Source organism: Panicum virgatum, chromosome 3K (assembly GCF_016808335.1).
Source record: "Panicum virgatum strain AP13 chromosome 3K, P.virgatum_v5, whole genome shotgun sequence".
In the NCBI taxonomy this organism is placed as follows: Eukaryota; Viridiplantae; Streptophyta; class Magnoliopsida; order Poales; family Poaceae; genus Panicum; species Panicum virgatum.
In genome coordinates this window covers 44,925,986-44,943,764 of record NC_053138.1, presented here as the reverse complement: position 1 = coordinate 44,943,764, position 17,779 = coordinate 44,925,986, and the positions used below count along the sequence as shown (strand labels likewise).

Genomic DNA, 17,779 nt, shown 5'->3' with positions numbered 1-17,779 from the left:
AGACTTAATACTACTGGAATGACCAATTGATCCGGTGCTAGCTGTTTTGGCTCTTATCGAGCAATTGGTGGTGCTAGGACTACATCTAACCTCTCTGGAATGACAGCAAGGTCCGGTGATCGTGAAGTGTGGCAGACTGACCAAATTAGTCGGTCACCTGTCAAGTGACCGTTATCCCTGTACAAAAAGGGATCGCCAATGGATCTGGTGGTGGCTCCTAACTATGACCGAATCAGACAGCCAATGCTGCATGGGCAAGATAAAGGCGTAACAGCTAGTTCTTGGGATTGGGTCTATATATACATGTTCACCTCCTCCCAGGAAGCTCTCTTGGCACTAGGAAAGTCTCATACTCATATTTGGAGGTCAAGAGCAAGTGAAGCACCAGAGTGATTTGCAAGTTTCTAAATCGAAGATTAAGCACATTATTAGTGTTAGAGAGTAGCAAGTGTGCACCCACCCATCCCTTGGTCTTGTGTAGGTCAAGTGAAGTTCTTTCCTTGTTACTCTTGGTGATCGGCATCAACTAGATGGCTTGGTGGTGGTATTCTTGTTGAGCTTTCAAGGAGGTGTCTTGTGAGAAGCCCCAAGATGGTTGTGCTTGGTTTGGAATCTACTGATCCAGAGTTTGAGAACAGATATCCACTAGAGAGCATATGATCCTTGTGCGGATCAAAGGGGAGCTTTGCGCGGGTGCTCCAATGAGAACTATGGGAGAGAGCCGACTCTACGATACCTCGAGAAAAATCTGTGCTCTAACCCTCTCTTTACTTTCCACAATTTCAATTTCTAGAATTGCCATGCTGGTATAGGGTTAGAAATAGGTTGCAAATCTTTGGAACAACTAGAATAATCACACTTTCAAAGGTTTAGGAACATAGGGTGATTAGGATTATATGTAGGTTTTAATTTCCGCAAGAAATATTTGTGGAAGCCCAACTCACCCCCTCTTATGCATCTTGATCCTTTCACCTCCGTTCTTAAATATATGACGTTTAGGACAAGAAAATTAGTTCAATAATGAACTGATTTGCTTCTCCTAAACAATGCATATTTAAGAACAAAAGGTAGTATTCTGCTTGATGCTTGAAACAATAAAACGGAACCTCCTTACATAGTACATCAGAAATGAAAAACAATCATGTGTCAAGAATTCAAGGTATGTTAATGTTGTCATGTATAAACACCAACTGATATATGCCTACATACTATCCAGGTTGCTCAATCGGTAATGAATTTCAAGGCACAATACCAGAGGCATACTGAAATACAGAGAATGGATATAGTGAAGCTCATTACAAGCATATCTGAAACTCAAGATGACAGCATTATATTATAATGACATGTAGCTTGATTCTTCAAAGTTAAGGAATATTATATTAGATTTGACAGTGTTTCAGGTTAAAAGCTATTAAAAAACTAATCTGCAAATAAATAGCTCAAGAAGGCTTTCAATTTCAATAGAAGCAGACAGATTCTAGATACCTGCCATAATGCGTCCAACTTCTGTTATTTGCCCATTTTCATCAATTGCATCAATGAGGTATAATTGCCTCAAAGCATCTTCTAAGGACTCACCTGCAGACCATTCTTGAATTAAAACAAATATGCAGAAGCCAGAGACTATAATTCCCACACTACACCCTTTTGGCCATGGATATCTTTGATAAGAATAGTCTTGAACATTTGTACTATGGGCATAAGGCCCACAGGCCAAGCAGCCAGCCTGACCCAGAGGTGCCAGCCACCAAATCACCTATCTGTTGCAGCCAGCGGATGGTGCTGCTGGCATTCTGCAGCCTCCCATCCCCTCCAAGTGGGGCCCGCCAACACGTTATGAATCCCTACTTTTCTAAAACGAGCAATGATTCCATGGTCCGTCAATTGGAATCCTAATCAGAATCCAAATAAATCCATCGAAATCTGAATAAATCAATCCGAATCCCAATCGAAAACCAGACAATTAATATCTCGCGCAGTCAAGTCACGGGTTCTGGAGTTTCCATAAAAAAAATTAGCGGTTCCATGTAGGTATGAGTAAAATTTATATTACCCATAGCAAAGCACGGGCACTATGCTAGTATTATAGAATAAGAGATAGATTTGCTAGGAAAGCTTCAATCATATTAGGCAGGGTGGATCAAATCTATAAGATAAAATCTTTTAGCTGTACCCTTACGGATTAACCAGAAAAGTGATTTTCCCTCAAAGCTCCCTGTCCCCCTCCTTTCCGCTGCCACCAGCCCCTGCCAAGCTGAAGGCTGAAGCTGCGACCCAGGTGCCCGCCTCTACCAAGGCCGACCACAGCTCGCCAGAGACAAAGTTCATTGCCCCACCATACTGAAACCATGTCCTCCAACCAGCCCCGTAACAATCGTCCCAAAAGTAATTTCTTGACACAACTTCATAGTAATTAGTAATAACAAAATTTACAATGCTTTAGAAACAAAAAAATAGAAATAAGCCATCAAACTCTGGAAAATAAGTAACTAGGCAATAAAGAGATGCTTTCAGGCTGGTTCAGAAGAATAATTAGAACTGTAAGAATCTGAAGTGTTATCTTACGTGACGGTGGATCTAGAAAATCAAACTTCAAGATGTTGATGTCCGGAAGATTTAACGATTTCAGATACAGAACACTTCCAGCAAGAGAAGAGCGTTGAATTTCAGGAACTGTAGCCTCAAGAAACTCCTTTTCATATACAGACATTGGATATAGCCTATAACACTTGCCGGGCCGAGTTCTTCCAGCTCGCCCTGCTCGCTGATCAGCCTGCACTCTAGTTATTCATTAAAATTATTAGTGCATGTTAGCAACTAAAACTAGGCATATATGGATGGAAGGAATATGATAGTGAACAAGATGCAGAAAAAAACGAGATCACATGTGCCAAATTATTTACCTGCTGATCTGAACTACATCAAGTGAATACATTCCACTTGATGGATTATACTGGCGTTGCTTTACATAACCACAATCAATCACAAATCTAAAGAAATAAGAAATAGTAATATCAAAATCTTTGTGCAAACATACAATAACAAAACACTGCAAGGGAAAAATGGATATACTGTCATTTTGAGCTCTCAACAACATGATAGATATTGCGAAGTTTGATAGTTCAGTTGGGCAGTTGCTCATTTGCTCCTACATGCCAACAGCTGAACTCTCTTGTATCACTATGTGCATCCTGATTAACATCATGTTTCTAGTTAAAGCACCCTCCTCCTTTACATAAAGTTATCATGTTTATGAAAAATTCTTGTTTTAAAATATTAACCAGTGAGGGGATCTAAAGTTTGGTGATTTAAGTTCCTGCCAACTCTACTGCTGCTATTAGTGATGTAAAAGATGTTCAGTGAGACCAAAATGTCATACAGGGCTAGCCATGATTTAATTACAGTCGATATATCTATTGATTTTAGTACCACATTAGATATCATATAGTAAAAAGGAGTATTCAGCTATTAAGTATAAACAGTAAAATAATTAAATATAATCACATTATAAAGTTTGTTGCATCAGCTGTAAGCAATTCTACATGCACTTACAAGTGATTCAGATAATTTTTTTATATTCAGACTACATATTTTAGACAGTGACAAAATTCTCAGATGGCAACAGCTTACTCAATTTATAAATAATACCAAACAATGTAGATAAAGCGGCATGAGATGTATGAAAATTTGTGGCTTCACATACAAATGAATGCTGTTTTGAATAAGATATTTTCTTCTAAACAATAAATATTTCAGTGTTTCCTATTAGCAGAGAATTCGATGCCACACTATTCTATTGTTAGCATATTATTTCCCTATCCTCTACTACTTAAGAAAGCAGCAAGCAATTTTATCAACTCCAATTCAAATACAAGAACTAGAATCTGAAGATGGAAACAAAAAGCACATGCTCCTCAACTGATTATGTTTACTGCTTACACGACACGATCTACAGTCAGAGAAGTTTCAGCAACATTTGTTGCAACAATGAAGCGTCGACAGTTTGGAGGTGCTGGAGCAAATACCCTAACCTGTATGAGAAGTGTACAAAATCAGAAATGCTGCATAGCATGAAAAATGTTTAATGGAAGGAAGAAAGAGAACCAAATATGAAGGACTGCAAAGCTATCAAATCAAACAAAAGGTATGATATTTATCCTGTAAGATAATAGCAAAGTTTCGTTGCTGAGAGGAGTAAACCAATGCAAGGCTAGGAACTTGCCTGCAGTTCAGGTGGCAAAGAACCATGGAGAGGAAGGACAAGAGCATCCATACAGGAGCCTTCCTCAAGATTTTGAATTCTCTCCTCCAATTTTGAGACCATCTTGTCAATATCATCCTGCATAAATCTCAAATAATCAAGTTCAGCATGAGCAGACAACACATAATTAATAAATGAAAGAAAAAATAAGCATAAGAACCAATAGTTATCATTATATATAATACTTGCAAAATACAACATAAGTTCCCTAATTAATCCTACAAGAAAACGAAACTAGAACTTCCTGTATCAATACGAAATTAAATATCAGCAAAATTCCACATTAATTAATTACGACAAAAAAGATAGCAAAAAGGTAGCAGCAATATGACAAAAGGTAGAAATTCCTACATTTGTCAAAAAGGATAGAGTTTGTTTCAGCAACTGCAAGGTAAACAGATTACAAAGGTTATAAGGTACCATTACAGAGGTTTGGTTCAATTAGACTCGTAATTGGATACCCTGTAAAATATATCTCAGCAGTTCCAGTATGTATGTCGATTATGGCCATGGAGCCAAGGACTATAGAAGTATACTTAAACGTCACAAAAAAAAAATTGGTAACCAAATTACCAAATAAGAAAAGGGACATTGGTGTTTTTTTACCCTGGTTGTGAAGTCTAATTGAGATTTTGCCTTCATTTTTCCAACTTTGTGATTTTGCCCTGGCTTTTTGAAACCAAGGGCACCATTTACACTGGTTGTGAAGTCTAAAGGAGTGGCAATAAATGAATTAATTGCAGCCTTTGCGCGAGCATGCAGGTCACCCATGTGCCTGCGTTGGATCGTTCCCTTCCCGATTGGTTGCAAGGAGGACAACATTCCAGTGGCAGTGGTGGTGTACCCGACTTCCACGCAAGCCTAGGAAGAAGGCTTGGTTCCTTAGGCTCAGCATGTGGCAGGGACTTGCAGCAGCCACCGTCCATGGATGTGATGAAGCCGACACTGCTCGCCATCCAGGCCAGGCAGAAGCAAGTGACAGTGCTTGTCAAGGCCATGAAGGCCATCCAGGATGCCGTGGCCAGGGGGCGTCATCAAGGCTGCGTGTGGCACGGGCCAGGCGAGCGGCACATGTAGGCATGGGACGGCAGCCGTGTGGTTTGATGGCTCCCCGGTGAGCAGCTAGTGCAGGCAGGCAATGTGACCTTGGGGAGCAGGTTGCATGCTGGATAGACAAACCTGACGGCCAAGCGGCCCAGCAGCTTCACGTGATAACACCCAGCAAGTGCTTGAGGAATTGCCTGCAAAGTCTGTGCTCCATACCTTGCAGCCTGCATGCTACTTCCCCAAACTTAGATGGCCCAGGCATTAACTATCATGCTTGGCTATTGCTTGCAGGATGCATGGAATCGACCGAACCACTACACCGACATGTTCAACAACATTTTCATGCTTGCAATGAGATTATAAGTAGCTTTGTAATGCATACAGTGTGATAGCTGCCAATTGCTATATATGATTTCAGCATCATGGTTCTCACGGCGGTAAGGCGAGGTGTGGCGAGTCACCACTGCCCAGCCGCCTAGGCGAGCTAAGGCGACACCTTAGCCCAAAACAAGGGGCGCGCCTTGTCGCCTGGGCGACGCCATGAAAACCATGTTCAGCATTGAATATGCAAGATGTATCATAATGCTATCAAAATTTTGTCAAAGTTTTGTTATATTTCAAATATTATGTCAAGTTTTGTTGACAAAAAAATATTTTAAATCTGTCAAAGTGCTGTCCAAATGTTTGATGTCAAAACAGGGGTAAAATCACAAAGTACTCAGAAAAGGTAGGATCAAATCCGCAAGGGCATACTTATCTTTTTATAGCTGAATTGACAAGCTCTTAATGGGATAAGAACAATTGAACAAAATCAATCTTCAGTTTGCATAGGTAAGGGCAAACTAAGAGTTGAAAAAACAAGGGCAAAGTAATAATTGGCCTTCAAAGTAGGGGCATGAACACAAAAGGCCCAATAAATAGGATGTGTGTTTGCAAGACAATTCAGGTTTGAACTTCTGCAGACTGTTGTGTTGGCCTTGCAACACTTGCTCCACAGCCTGACGATCCTTCCTTTGATGCCCGGTGGGACAATGCGGCTTTGACAGTCAGCTGTGATACAAGAAAGGGGCTGAACTCCTTCATAATCCTTGGTGCTTGGACCATCTAGAAACTTCAAAATGATTGTGTGTTCAATGGTGCTGGCCCTAGCATACCTGCAGCTCTAGCCTGTGCCAGGGAGGAAGCCCATTTGTGGAGTTTAGCTGGTGCTAAGGGTCTATCCTTGCACAGAGCCAGTGCTGTTGTAGCTTAGTAGGTGTTGTGGTCAGGTCTTTCTTGACAAGCATAGGTGATTAAGTTGTTGTAGGTTTAGTGGGTGGGTGGGTGGGTGTTTGGGTCTCTTTAAGACTCCTCTTTCTATTAATACAATGATATGCAGCTCTCCTGCATGTTCGAGAAAAAAACTGACCTTTCCTGTCATAAATATTAAGACATCCCCTGGGGGTTCCTTGGCATGGATATCTGACAACAAACATGTTAAGTTTAGTTTAAGAAATGGGAATTTATAAAGTTTAAGTTATAAACATTACATAACCCAAACATTTAACAAAACATAAACATGTAACTACAATATTCCCATGTGATAGATATATGATATCAAAATAGAGATATGAAGCTAGTTCAGATTTTTCATGGTTTCCAAATACGCTGCCAACAATTAACTGCGATTGAAGGCTCGTAAAAGCCAATGCAGGGCGCAACTTATTTCTTGGCATCTCCACACAAAAGCAAAAGCTGTGCTAAACAACATAATTGCAGCAGCTTATCAATAAGCAGAGTCTAAGAACTGAAGCTGTGTTTCACCAGCTTCTACAATAAGTGGATTCTGCACAAGCAGAGAAGCTGCGCCAAACAGGGCCACCTTGAGATGAGCGGGACTCAAACCCATCATAGATGAGTAAGATTCTAGAAACAAGTTATTTGTTGGTCAACCTTTTTCACTTTGTTAAATATTGCAAAATTGATGGTACAATCACTGGAAACCATCATGTAAGTTGTTTTCTGTTTCAAGAGATAAAGTGTAGCATCCATTAGATAAAACTTGGCAGTAATATTGTGGATGCACTAGACTTTAAATGGGGCTAGCATATTCCTTTGTTCTGAGAAGATAAAAGGAGATCGAGTTAATCGAATTGTAGGAAAGCGTATGGGGTTGCAAAGACCCTAGTATTTGCCATGCCACTCCACATTATTTTACTCTAGGCAGTTAAAAAAAAAGAGAATTTCTTCTTTGGCTCTTTCCACCCTACCAACCAATTTCATGGTAGAATAGTGTGTTCAACATCAGGGTCAATGGCAGCAACGCAGATTCCCTCTTACCACTGTAATGACCGCTATTCTTCATGGTACATATTAAAATAATTGGTGGCCTTTGTCAGAAATATTATCTCTATTGACAATAATGAATAAGATTCTATGTGATACAACGCAGATGCGGAACACAGTTGATGAACTAACAATACTGACATGACCATCCCAAAAGCTTAAAACTGTAAAAGGTTACAATAAGACAAAACTGCTGCTTACCTATGGCTGTTCTAAGTGAAGATTCTATATAATTTGTTGGGCGCTCAGTGCTATAAAATTTCTCCACAGGGAATAGAGTTCCAGGAATGTTTAACACAGGGCATCCTGAGAAGAACTTTGAAACTTTTAAACCATCAAGAGTCGCAGAGGTGATCAGAACTTTTAAATCTGAAGCTCTTTCTGTGATCAATCTTTTCATCAAACCTAAAAGGATATCACTGTATAACCAGATAAATATTAAAGAGAGCTTATGCAAACACTTTCCACATGAATGTACATAACTCATCCCCTGTAACACCAATCCCAACTCAAAAAAGAACAGAGCAGTACTGAATGTCTATCATCTCAGAACTATTGTGGATAAAGTATATTTGTAGGTTCAAGGATAGCACAAAGCAGCTCCGCACAATTAATCCATCTAATGTGCGAGCTATGGAAAATGAGAACCTCAGGAAACATACTCTAAGCTAGCAGCATCTTATTATTTTCTATAACATTTCTTCAATTTTCCATTCACACCACTAAGGATCCATAATGCCGAACCAGAAAAAATATTAAGGGCCTGTTTCAACAAAGGGTATTTCATTCAACGTCATTCAAATTCAGTTCATTTTATACTCAATCCTAAAGTTCCTAGGGAACATTTCTAATTCAAACAGCCCCCTAGTTAGCGTCACCTAGAAAAGATAGACAGTAGTTAGTGTCACCTAGAAAAGATAGAGAGTAAGTGATATTATTTTGTAGGTCCTACATGCCCCACCAATAGAGAAGGAAGGCATTGACAAAAAAAATTAAGCTAGATGTAATCCTAATTCAAAACTAATGTATTGTGCATAATATTATAGATGGGCAAAAAATATTTCAATTCATCTGAGCTGAATCCCAAATATGTGGCAGGATGGCACACAACAAGCTTGTTAGTAAGACATGTGCCAAGTGCCCACTACGAACTACCTTTGCCCCGGTACAGGTTAGGACATACTCCCTCCGTCCCAAAATAAGTGTTCGTTTAGAAAATTTCAGACACATTAGTAGTAGTGAGAAATGACCATGTTACCCCTAATTAACTATAGCAATTGTGATTGAAAACCGCGTTGTTTGTTTGGTTCCCTAGATCCTAAATAAATGCAAATGCATTGGAACCAGAAAAGTAGCATCTACATATGCATTTGATTGGCTTCATGCCCTTCTCAATACAATTTTTTTTTGGTATTTGACATTGCTTTAATTAAATGAACTTCACTACAATCTAAAAGAACGCTCTTTGTGGCCAAATTTTGAATGCTAAATGAACACTTATTTTGGGACAGAGGGAGTAAGATAGAATTAACCAACAAACACATGACAAGTGATGGATAAGTCTTTGTACTCTGGTCTTTGTGGGGCTCTGTACTTGTGGGGCTGCAGCACCTTTCCTGCTGCATTGCTGTCCCTAGAGGACAGCATCTTGGACTGCCTTTGGGAGGCAGGACAATAGTCAGTTAGCATCTAGGACAGTCCTTGCGGACAGTAGCATGGTGGTCTTGCTGCCCCATCTAGGACAGCAGCAGTTAGCATCTTAGACTAGCTTTTAGACTAGAATCTTAGACTAGCATCCTGGCTGCCCAGCCAGCTATAAATATGTATCCCCAGCCCCTTGGGTTGGTATGGCTTTGAGATTGTGAATATGAGAAAACCAGAAAATTGCCCCAAGTTCATTGTCATCCTCTCAGCTCAATGAGAGTTAGAATTGAGCTTCTAACATCTGGTATCAGAGCCGTACTTTCCTGTAGGTTGGATATCTCTTGCTCCTCCCCTTCCCAAGCCGCTGTAGCAGCCCAGCCACCACCACCAGCAGCTAGCGCAGCAGCAGCAGCTGCACCAGCCACTGCAGCAGCAGCTGCACCAGCCGCTGCAACAGCAGCAGCAGCTCCGGCTGCCTCTTCTTCCCCGTTCCCTTCCCCCTCTCCACGCAACAGCCCCTTGGAGGCGCGCCATGTCCGACGCACCGTCTCAGCGCTCGGTCGCCTCGAGCGCACGGCGCCAGCGAGACGCCGAGCTCGCCGCGGCAGAGGAGCGCAGGCGAGCGATGGCTCAAGCCGCTGCTGCAGCGGCGAGGGCGGCCAGGCTGGCTGCAGCGGAGCTGGCAGCGGCCAGGGCGGAGGTGGAAGCAGAGGAGGCGGAGGATGCAGCACGTGCGGCGGAGGTCGAGGTTAAGACCTTGCGCGGCAGCCTCAGCGGCTCCATCACCGGCGACACCACCGCCGACAGGGACCTTGAGGAGTTGGCAAGGGAGAGGGCGCGGCAGCGGACCGCGCGGTGGGCAGCAGCCCACCCCCACGGCGGCGGCCCGGAGGCCGACGCGCCCGGCGGCGGCGGCCTGGAAGTCGGCGCGCCCGGCGGCGGCGATCCGACGGCCCGCGCGCCAGGCGGCGGCGATCCGACGGCCCGCGCGCCCGGCGGCGGCGATCCGACGGCCCGCGCGCCCGGCGGCGGCCTGGAGGCGCGGCGCGCCCGGCGGCGGCCCGGAGGGCGGCGCGCCCGGCGGCGGCCCGGAGGGCGGCGCGCCCGGCGGCGGCCCGGAGGGCGGCGCGCCCGGCGGCGGCCCGGAGGGCGGCGCGCCCGGCGGCGGCCCAGGGGCCCGCGTGCCCGGCGGCGGTCCCGGGGGCCGCGCGCCCGGCGGCGGAGGCCGCGCCCCTGGCGGCGGCGCGCAGGGGGGAGGCGGCGCCCCTGGCGGCGGCGCGCAGGGCGGTGGCGGCGCTCCTGGCTGGGGTGCGCGCGGCGGCGCCCCCGGCTACCACGGCCTCCAGGCGGTGGTCAGGAATGTCGGTCCCGGCGGTGGGTGGCCCACCCTCACCAAGACCAACTACGTCGAGTGGGCCGCGGTCATGGAGGTGAAGCTCCAGGTGCGGCATATGTGGGAGGCAGTCCGGTACGGCGACGTCGACTACGATGAGGACCGACGGGCGCTGGATGCTCTCATCGCAGCAGCCCCGCCCAAGATGCAGTTCACGCTTTCCAAGAAGCGAACTGCCAAGGAGGCCTGGGACTCCATCGCTGCGGCACGTATCGGCAGCGACCGCGCCCGCAAGACCACTCTCCAGGCACTTCGCAAGGAGTGGGAGAACCTGGCATTCAAGCCAGGTGAGGATGTTGATGACTTCGCCCTCCGTCTCAACACTCTGCTGCAGAAGGTGGTGCAGTTCGGCGACGACACCTACGACGAGGAGCCGTCGAGAAGCTCTTCCGCTGCGTCCCCGAGAGGTACAGGCAGACCGCTCGCTCGATCGAGTCTCTGCTGGACCTCTCCACCATGACGATCGAGGAGGCGATAGGTCGCCTCAAGGTCGTCGACAGCGACGAGCCACAGCCTCCCTCGGGAGGCATCTCCATCGGTGGGAAGCTTCACCTCACTCAGGAGCAGTGGGAGGCTCGGCGCGGTGACAGGAGGAGGGGGGAGCCCTCTTCCTCGACTGGTGGCCGCAAGCGCGGCAAGCCACGAAAGGGGCGCGGAGGTGCCCAAGACGGGGCACGAGGGCGCGCCGAGGGTGGCGCCCGCGGAGATGCTCAGGGCGGCGCCGCTGATAGGCCCAAGGCGGCACGAGACGACGCCTGCCACAACTGTGGCAGGCCCGGCCACTGGGCCAGGGACTGCCCGCAGCGGAGGCGTGGGGGCCAAGCCCACGTCGCGGAGGCCCAGCCGGATGACGAGCCGGCTCTGTTCCTACTCCACGGGGACATGGAGCCGCATCCGGCGGCACCGCCTGTCACCGCTCTACTCCACCTCGACGAGCCGCGTGCCCGAGTTCTCCTCGGCAACGGCTCCGACGACGACAGGGTCGATGGCTGGTACCTCGACTCCGGCGCCACGCACCACATGACCGGGCGGCGGGAGTTCTTCTCCGACCTGGACGTCGACATAGGTGGCTCCGTCAGGTTCGGGGACTCCTCCGCCGTGGAGATCAAGGGCGTGGGCTCCGTGATCTTCACCGCCAAGTCCGGAGAGCACCGGATGTTCACCGGAGTCTACTACATCCCGGCGCTGCAGGAACTCCATCATCAGCCTTGGGCAGCTCGATGAGAGCGGCTCCCGCGTGGTGATCGACAGCGGGGTCCTCCGCATCTGGGACCACCGTCGCCAGCTTCTCGCCAGGGTGGTTCGAGGGAAGAACCGCCTCTACATCCTCCACGTCGGGGTGGCCCAGCCTCTGTATTGCAGCTCGCAGGGACGACGAGGCATGGCAGTGGCACGAGCGCTTTGGGCACCTCCACTTTGAGGCCCTGAAGCGGCTCGGCGCCAAGGAGATGGTGCGAGGCCTCCCGTGCCTCGACCACGTGGAGCAGCTCTGCGACGTCTGCGTGCTGACGAAGCAGAGGCGGCACTCCTTCCCCCAGCAGGCGAGCTTCCGAGCCAAGGAGCGGCTCGAGCTCGTACACGGGGACTTGTGTGGCCCGGTTACACCGGTCACACCAGGAGGACGGCGCTACTTCCTGCTGCTCGTCGACGACCTCTCCCGCTTCATGTGGGTGATGATCCTCGGCAACAAGGGAGAGGCTGCGGACGCCATCAGGCGTGCTCAGGCTGCTGCGGAGGCGGAGAGCGGCCGCAAGTTGCGCGTGCTGCGCACTGACAACGGCGGCGAGTTCACGGCAGCCGAGTTCACGGCGTACTGCGCGGATGAGGGCATCCAGTGCCACTACTCTGCGCCGTACAGCCCGCACCAGAATGGCGTCGTCGAGCGGCGCAACCAGACGGTGGTGGGGATGGCCCGGGCCCTCCTCAAGTAGAGGGGCATGCCGGCCGTCTTCTGGGGAGAGGCGGTGGTGACGGCCGTCTACATCCTCAACCGCTCGCCCACCAAGGCACTCGACGGCATGACGCCGTATGAGGCTTGGCATGGGCGTAAGCCGGCGGTCTCCCACCTACGGGTCTTCGGCTGCCTCGCGTTCGCCAAAGAGCTTGGCCACATCGGCAAGCTCGACGACAGGAGCACTCCGGGAGTGTTCATCGGCTACGCGGAGGGTTCGAAGGCCTACCGCATTCTCGACCCAGAGACACAGCGTGTGCGCACGGCGCGCGACGTTGTGTTCGACTAAGGGCGAGGATGGGCGTAGGACAAGGCGGTGGACGACGGCTCGGCTCCGACGTACGACGACTTCACCGTCGAGTACGTCCACTTCGAGGGAGCCGGGGGAGTAGGCAGCTCTCCTTCGCCGAGCGTACCTACCCCGGTCCCCGAGCCTCCACCAACTCCGGCGCCCGCCACACCGGCGGCACCACGCTCTTCAGCTACGACTCCGGCTGCGCCGAGTTCCTCGGCTGCACCACCACAGCCGGCGACGCCGCGCACTCCAGCACCGACAGCCACTCCTCCTGGCACGCCTACTACAGCACCTGCTCATACTGAGCACAGCCCGGTGGAGTTCGCTACTCCGCTCTCTCACGACGAGGAGCACATCGACGCGTACCACGACGGTGAGCCACTGCGGTACCGTACGATGGAGGACCTCTTGGCGATCAGCCGGTGCCGGGACTGGTGCCTCACGACCTGGAGGCGCAGTTGCACCTCGCGTGCGACGACGGCGAGCCTCGGTCTTTCGCAGAGGCCGAGGGACACGCGGCATGGCTTGCCGCGATGCAGTCGGAGATGGACGCGGTTGAGAAGAACCGCACTTGGGAGCTTGCTGATCTCCCTCGTGGTCACCGCGCGATCACCCTTAAGTGAGTGTTCAAGCTGAAGAGGGATGAGGCCGGCACCGTCGTCAAGCACAAGGCTCGCCTGGTGGCACGGGATTTCGTGCAGCAGGAGGGAGTCGACCTCAACGATGCCTTCGCTCCCGTGGCACGGATGGAGTCCGTGCGACTTCTCCTTGCGCTGGCTGCCCAGGAGGGCTGGCGCGTCCATCACATGGACGTCAAGTCGGCGTTTCTCAACGGCGACTTGAAGGAGGAGGTCTACGTGCACCAGCCGCCGGGGTTTGCGATCCCTGACAAGGAGGGTAAGGTGCTACGTCTGCGCAAGGCCCTCTATGGCTTGCGGCAGGCCCCGAGGGCGTGGAACGCCATGCTGGACTCCACGCTCAAGGGGATGGGCTTCGAGCAAAGCCCGCACGAGGCGGCCATCTACCGGCGGGGCAATGGAGGCAATGCCCTGCTGGTGGGTGTCTACGTCGACGACTTGGTGATCACCGGCACCAAGGATGAGAAGGTGGTGGCATTCAAGGAGGAGATGAAGGCCACCTTTCAGGTGAGCGACCTGGGGCCTCTCTCCTTCTACCTGGGGATCGAGGTGCACCAGGACGACTCCGGGATCACACTTCGACAGACCGCCTACGCCAAGCGCGTCGTCGAGCTCGCCGGGCTCACCGACTGCAACCCAGCTCTCACTCCGATGGAGGAGGCTGAAGTGAGCCGTGACAGCACGACAGAGGAGGTGGACGCTACTCAGTACCGGCGCCTTGTGGGGAGCCTCCGCTACCTCGCCCACACACGGCCAGACTTGGCGTTCTCCGTCGGCTACGTTAGTCAGTTCATGCAGCGACCGACGACGGAGCACCAGCAGGCCGTGAAGAGGATCATCCGCTATGTTGCGGGGACTCTCGACCACGGCCTCCACTACCCGAGGTGCCCTGGAGCGGCACACTTCATCGGGTACAGTGACAGCGACCACGCCGGCGACATCGACACCAGCAAGAGCACGAGCGGGATCCTCTTCTTCCTCGGCGAGTGCCTCGTTAGCTGGCAGTCGGTCAAGCAGCAGGTGGTGGCCTTGTCCAGCTGCGAGGCCGAGTACATAGCGGCCTCCACCGCGTCGACTCAGGCGCTCTGGCTCGCTCGACTGCTTGGTGATCTACTCGGCAGAGACATTGGAGCAGTGGAGCTCAGGGTGGACAGCAAGTCCACTCTGGCCTTGGCGAAGAACCCCGTTTTCCACGAACGGAGCAAGCACATCCGGGTGAAGTATCACTTCATCCGAGGCTGCTTGGAGGAAGGAAGCATCAAGGCGAGCTACATCAACACCAAGGATCAGCTTGCGGATCTGCTCACCAAGCCCCTTGGGAGGATCAAGTTCCTTGAGCTTTGCTCCAGGACTAAGATGGTCCAACCTTCCCACAAGACGACGCACAAGACTTAGAGGGAGAATGATGGATAAGTCTTTGTACTCTGGTCTTTGTGGGGCTCTGTACTTGTGGGGCTGCAGCACTTTTCCTGCTGCATTGCTGTCCCTAGAGGACAGCATCTTGGACTGCCTTTGGGAGGCAGGACAATAGTCAGTTAGCATCTAGGACAGTCCTTGTGGACAGTAGCATGGTGGTCTTGCTGCCCCATCTAGGACAGCAGCAGTTAGCATCTTAGACTAGCTTTTAGACTAGAATCTTAGACTAGCATCCTGGCTGCCCAGCCAGCTATAAATATGTATCCCCAGCCCCTTGGGTTGGTATGGCTTTGAGATTGTGAATATGAGAAAACCAGAAAATTGCCCCAAGTTCATTGTCATCCTCTCAGCTCAATGAGAGTTAGAATTGAGCTCCTAACAACAAGAACTGCTACAACAAAGATAAGAAAGCGCATCAAATGATCTGGTAGGCCCTGAAGTTGTTATCTATAAGACATCTATGGTAGTGTGTGGCAAACTCTACTAAAATAAGTAATAAGTGGTCATGACTAGCATTTGTACAGATATTTGGATTAGCCAGTTAGCCTCACTAAACACAATAGCCATATAACGAATCTTTGATGGTCCTATGTTCTTAACAATGATGATGCACAAGAAAACAGAGTATATGGTATGCTTATGGCAATGTAATACATTTACATCTAAGACATGAATTCATAATATAGTAATTTTCAAAAAAGAACTCATAATATAGTAGTTGAAACAGCTATCAAGTAAATGAATTGGAATATGATAGACATGAATATCAAAACACATGCTACCTAATTTTAAATTGGTTCAAGTAGATAAGATTCAGTTCAGGTACACATACGTGTTCAAACTACGCTCATGAGCTTCATCCAGTATGATCACTGAGTATTGCTTCAATTCAGGATTTGAAAGGCTTTCGCGAAGAAGAACGCCATCCGTGAGGTATCTATAAAAGAGGTGAAGAACTTAAATCCACAATTCCAGCACATAGACATAGGGCAGATATCAAGCATAATCAGCCCAATGGGTTCAACTGTGAAATCACTCTTTATGATGAAATCTTGCAATCACTTTAATCTGGTTACTAAATAAAAATTCAAGACTTGGCTCATTTTACTCTAGCTATGCCTAGCTTCAACGTCAATCTGCATTACAAGCAACAACAGTGATCAAAGGCTGATAGGAAATAAGTGAAAAGAAGAAAAAGGAAACGGCAGTGTTACAATTTTTAAGCAACCTTTAACTTATTTTTCCCTTCTTCCAACACTGGTTGCTCCAACACTCTATGGACCAAAAGGTTTATTACATGATGCACCTCCAGTGGTTATTGAGCTTGGAATGCCATATTTCTGCATGTTTCTGAGGCTTACTTTATGCATGTTCTCTCTGAAGTTCTATCCTCAAATCGAATTGCATAACCAACTTCATCCCCGAGTGGGACACCAAGCTCCTGAGCTACTCTTCTGCGAAACAACAAACAAAAGTGCTCTTATTCACAAAATCAGTTAGATATATGTTTAGTATTTGAAGGCAGTAAACAACACAGTGACGAAATAACTTAAACAGTGGGTAAAAGAACGAACATAGAATCCTATGCTGTTAAATTGACAGCAGCTAGCTGAGAAACCACGAAGAAACTCATTCAAAATTGATAGTAATTGGTCAAACAGGAACAGGAAGTACCACCTAGTAACCCTCACGTAACAGTTGCTTCTAAGCTTGTTCTGCATGACACTTTTGCTAAGAAATGAACGTGGCTATCCAAATTAGCTGTCAATCGCTTGCAAAACCTTCCAATCTGACAGGCAGTCTCCTTTCTAAATGCAAAAGTAGTTCCAATCCCCATTCAAAAACCCTTCTAATTGCGAATTGACAGCAGGATAAAGAAAAAGCAACACATAGGGTAGATCCGAGAGCATAGACATGAGCCAGAAAGCTGAAGCAATACTCCGCAAGCTGAAGTAACGCGCGTCCTCTGCTGTAGCAAAAAAAATGCCCTCGCGCACAGGTGATAGAGCGAGAAGGTATTGGTGCGGGAACCTGGAAACGGAGACGGCGGCGACGCGGCGGGGTTGGGTGACGGCGATGGCACCCCGGCGGGTGTATCCGCGGCGGTGGAGGATCTGAGAGAGCTGGGTGCTCTTGCCAGAGCCGGTCTCTCCGATGACCACAACCACCGGGTTCGCGTCCACCGCGGCGACAATCTCGTCCTCGTGCTCCGATATCGGCAGCACCGGCGGCGCCGGAGGCGGTGACGGCGACGGCATCACCGGACCGGAAGAGGCGGCCAGGCGGAGGACGGGATGGTTTAGGGTTTAGCCCTCTTTTTCTTTCTTTTTTTTTCTCTTTCCCTGGCCGTCGGGCTTCTTCGTGCCGTCGGATGCGCTGCTGGAATGCTGCGGAAAAATATAATTTTTTTATTGAGGAAAACTAAAAATATATAATTTAGACTAAGTACAAGAGAATATACCCGTGCTTTGTAATGGGAAGAAAAAAAAATCCAGCTCGTCTCAAGAATCTAATAACTTGTGGCCCACATTAGTTATTCTAAAATTATAGGGAGGTTTAAGTGTGATTTTAGTGGAAAGTTGATACATCAACAAATAAAAAGCATTCAAGTGCATGGTTGTATTTAGACAGAGCAGTCGATCGAGCTGAGCGAGTCGAGCACACCGTGGATGCGTACGTCGGAGTCATGGCACCGGACACAGAGCATACTGGAGCTGGTCCGCCATATGACATCTCATTGATGACGGAGCCCGTGCAGGCATGTGGGATCTCAGGAAGGAAGGGTGAGATGGAAGTTGTGTGACAGCAT

General features: G+C 48.8%; 1 protein-coding gene and 1 long non-coding RNA gene across 2 annotated transcripts in view; both read right to left on the bottom strand.

The window, feature by feature from the left end:
• LOC120699313 (probable pre-mRNA-splicing factor ATP-dependent RNA helicase DEAH4) overlaps positions 1-17,325 on the bottom strand; it is a 30,047-nt gene extending 12,722 nt beyond the window's left edge. The window contains exons 1-10 of the mRNA XM_039983278.1: positions 17,002-17,325; positions 16,332-16,424; positions 15,803-15,907; positions 7,835-8,052; positions 6,717-6,769; positions 4,223-4,339; positions 3,940-4,031; positions 2,904-2,990; positions 2,566-2,780; positions 1,486-1,578 (exon numbers count right to left, since the gene is read on the bottom strand). Of these exons, the coding sequence (XP_039839212.1) occupies positions 1,486-1,578; positions 2,566-2,780; positions 2,904-2,990; positions 3,940-4,031; positions 4,223-4,339; positions 6,717-6,769; positions 7,835-8,052; positions 15,803-15,907; positions 16,332-16,424; positions 17,002-17,228 (1,300 nt within the window). The 5' untranslated portion in view covers positions 17,229-17,325. The remainder of the gene's footprint in view (positions 1-1,485; positions 1,579-2,565; positions 2,781-2,903; positions 2,991-3,939; positions 4,032-4,222; positions 4,340-6,716; positions 6,770-7,834; positions 8,053-15,802; positions 15,908-16,331; positions 16,425-17,001) is intronic.
• On the bottom strand, positions 6,037-6,710 carry LOC120699314. Its single transcript, XR_005685366.1, has 2 exons — positions 6,463-6,710; positions 6,037-6,358 (listed from the first exon to the last, which is right to left on the bottom strand). It is a non-coding gene; the product is annotated as an uncharacterized LOC120699314 (long non-coding RNA).
• Positions 17,326-17,779: the final 454 nt, after the last annotated feature.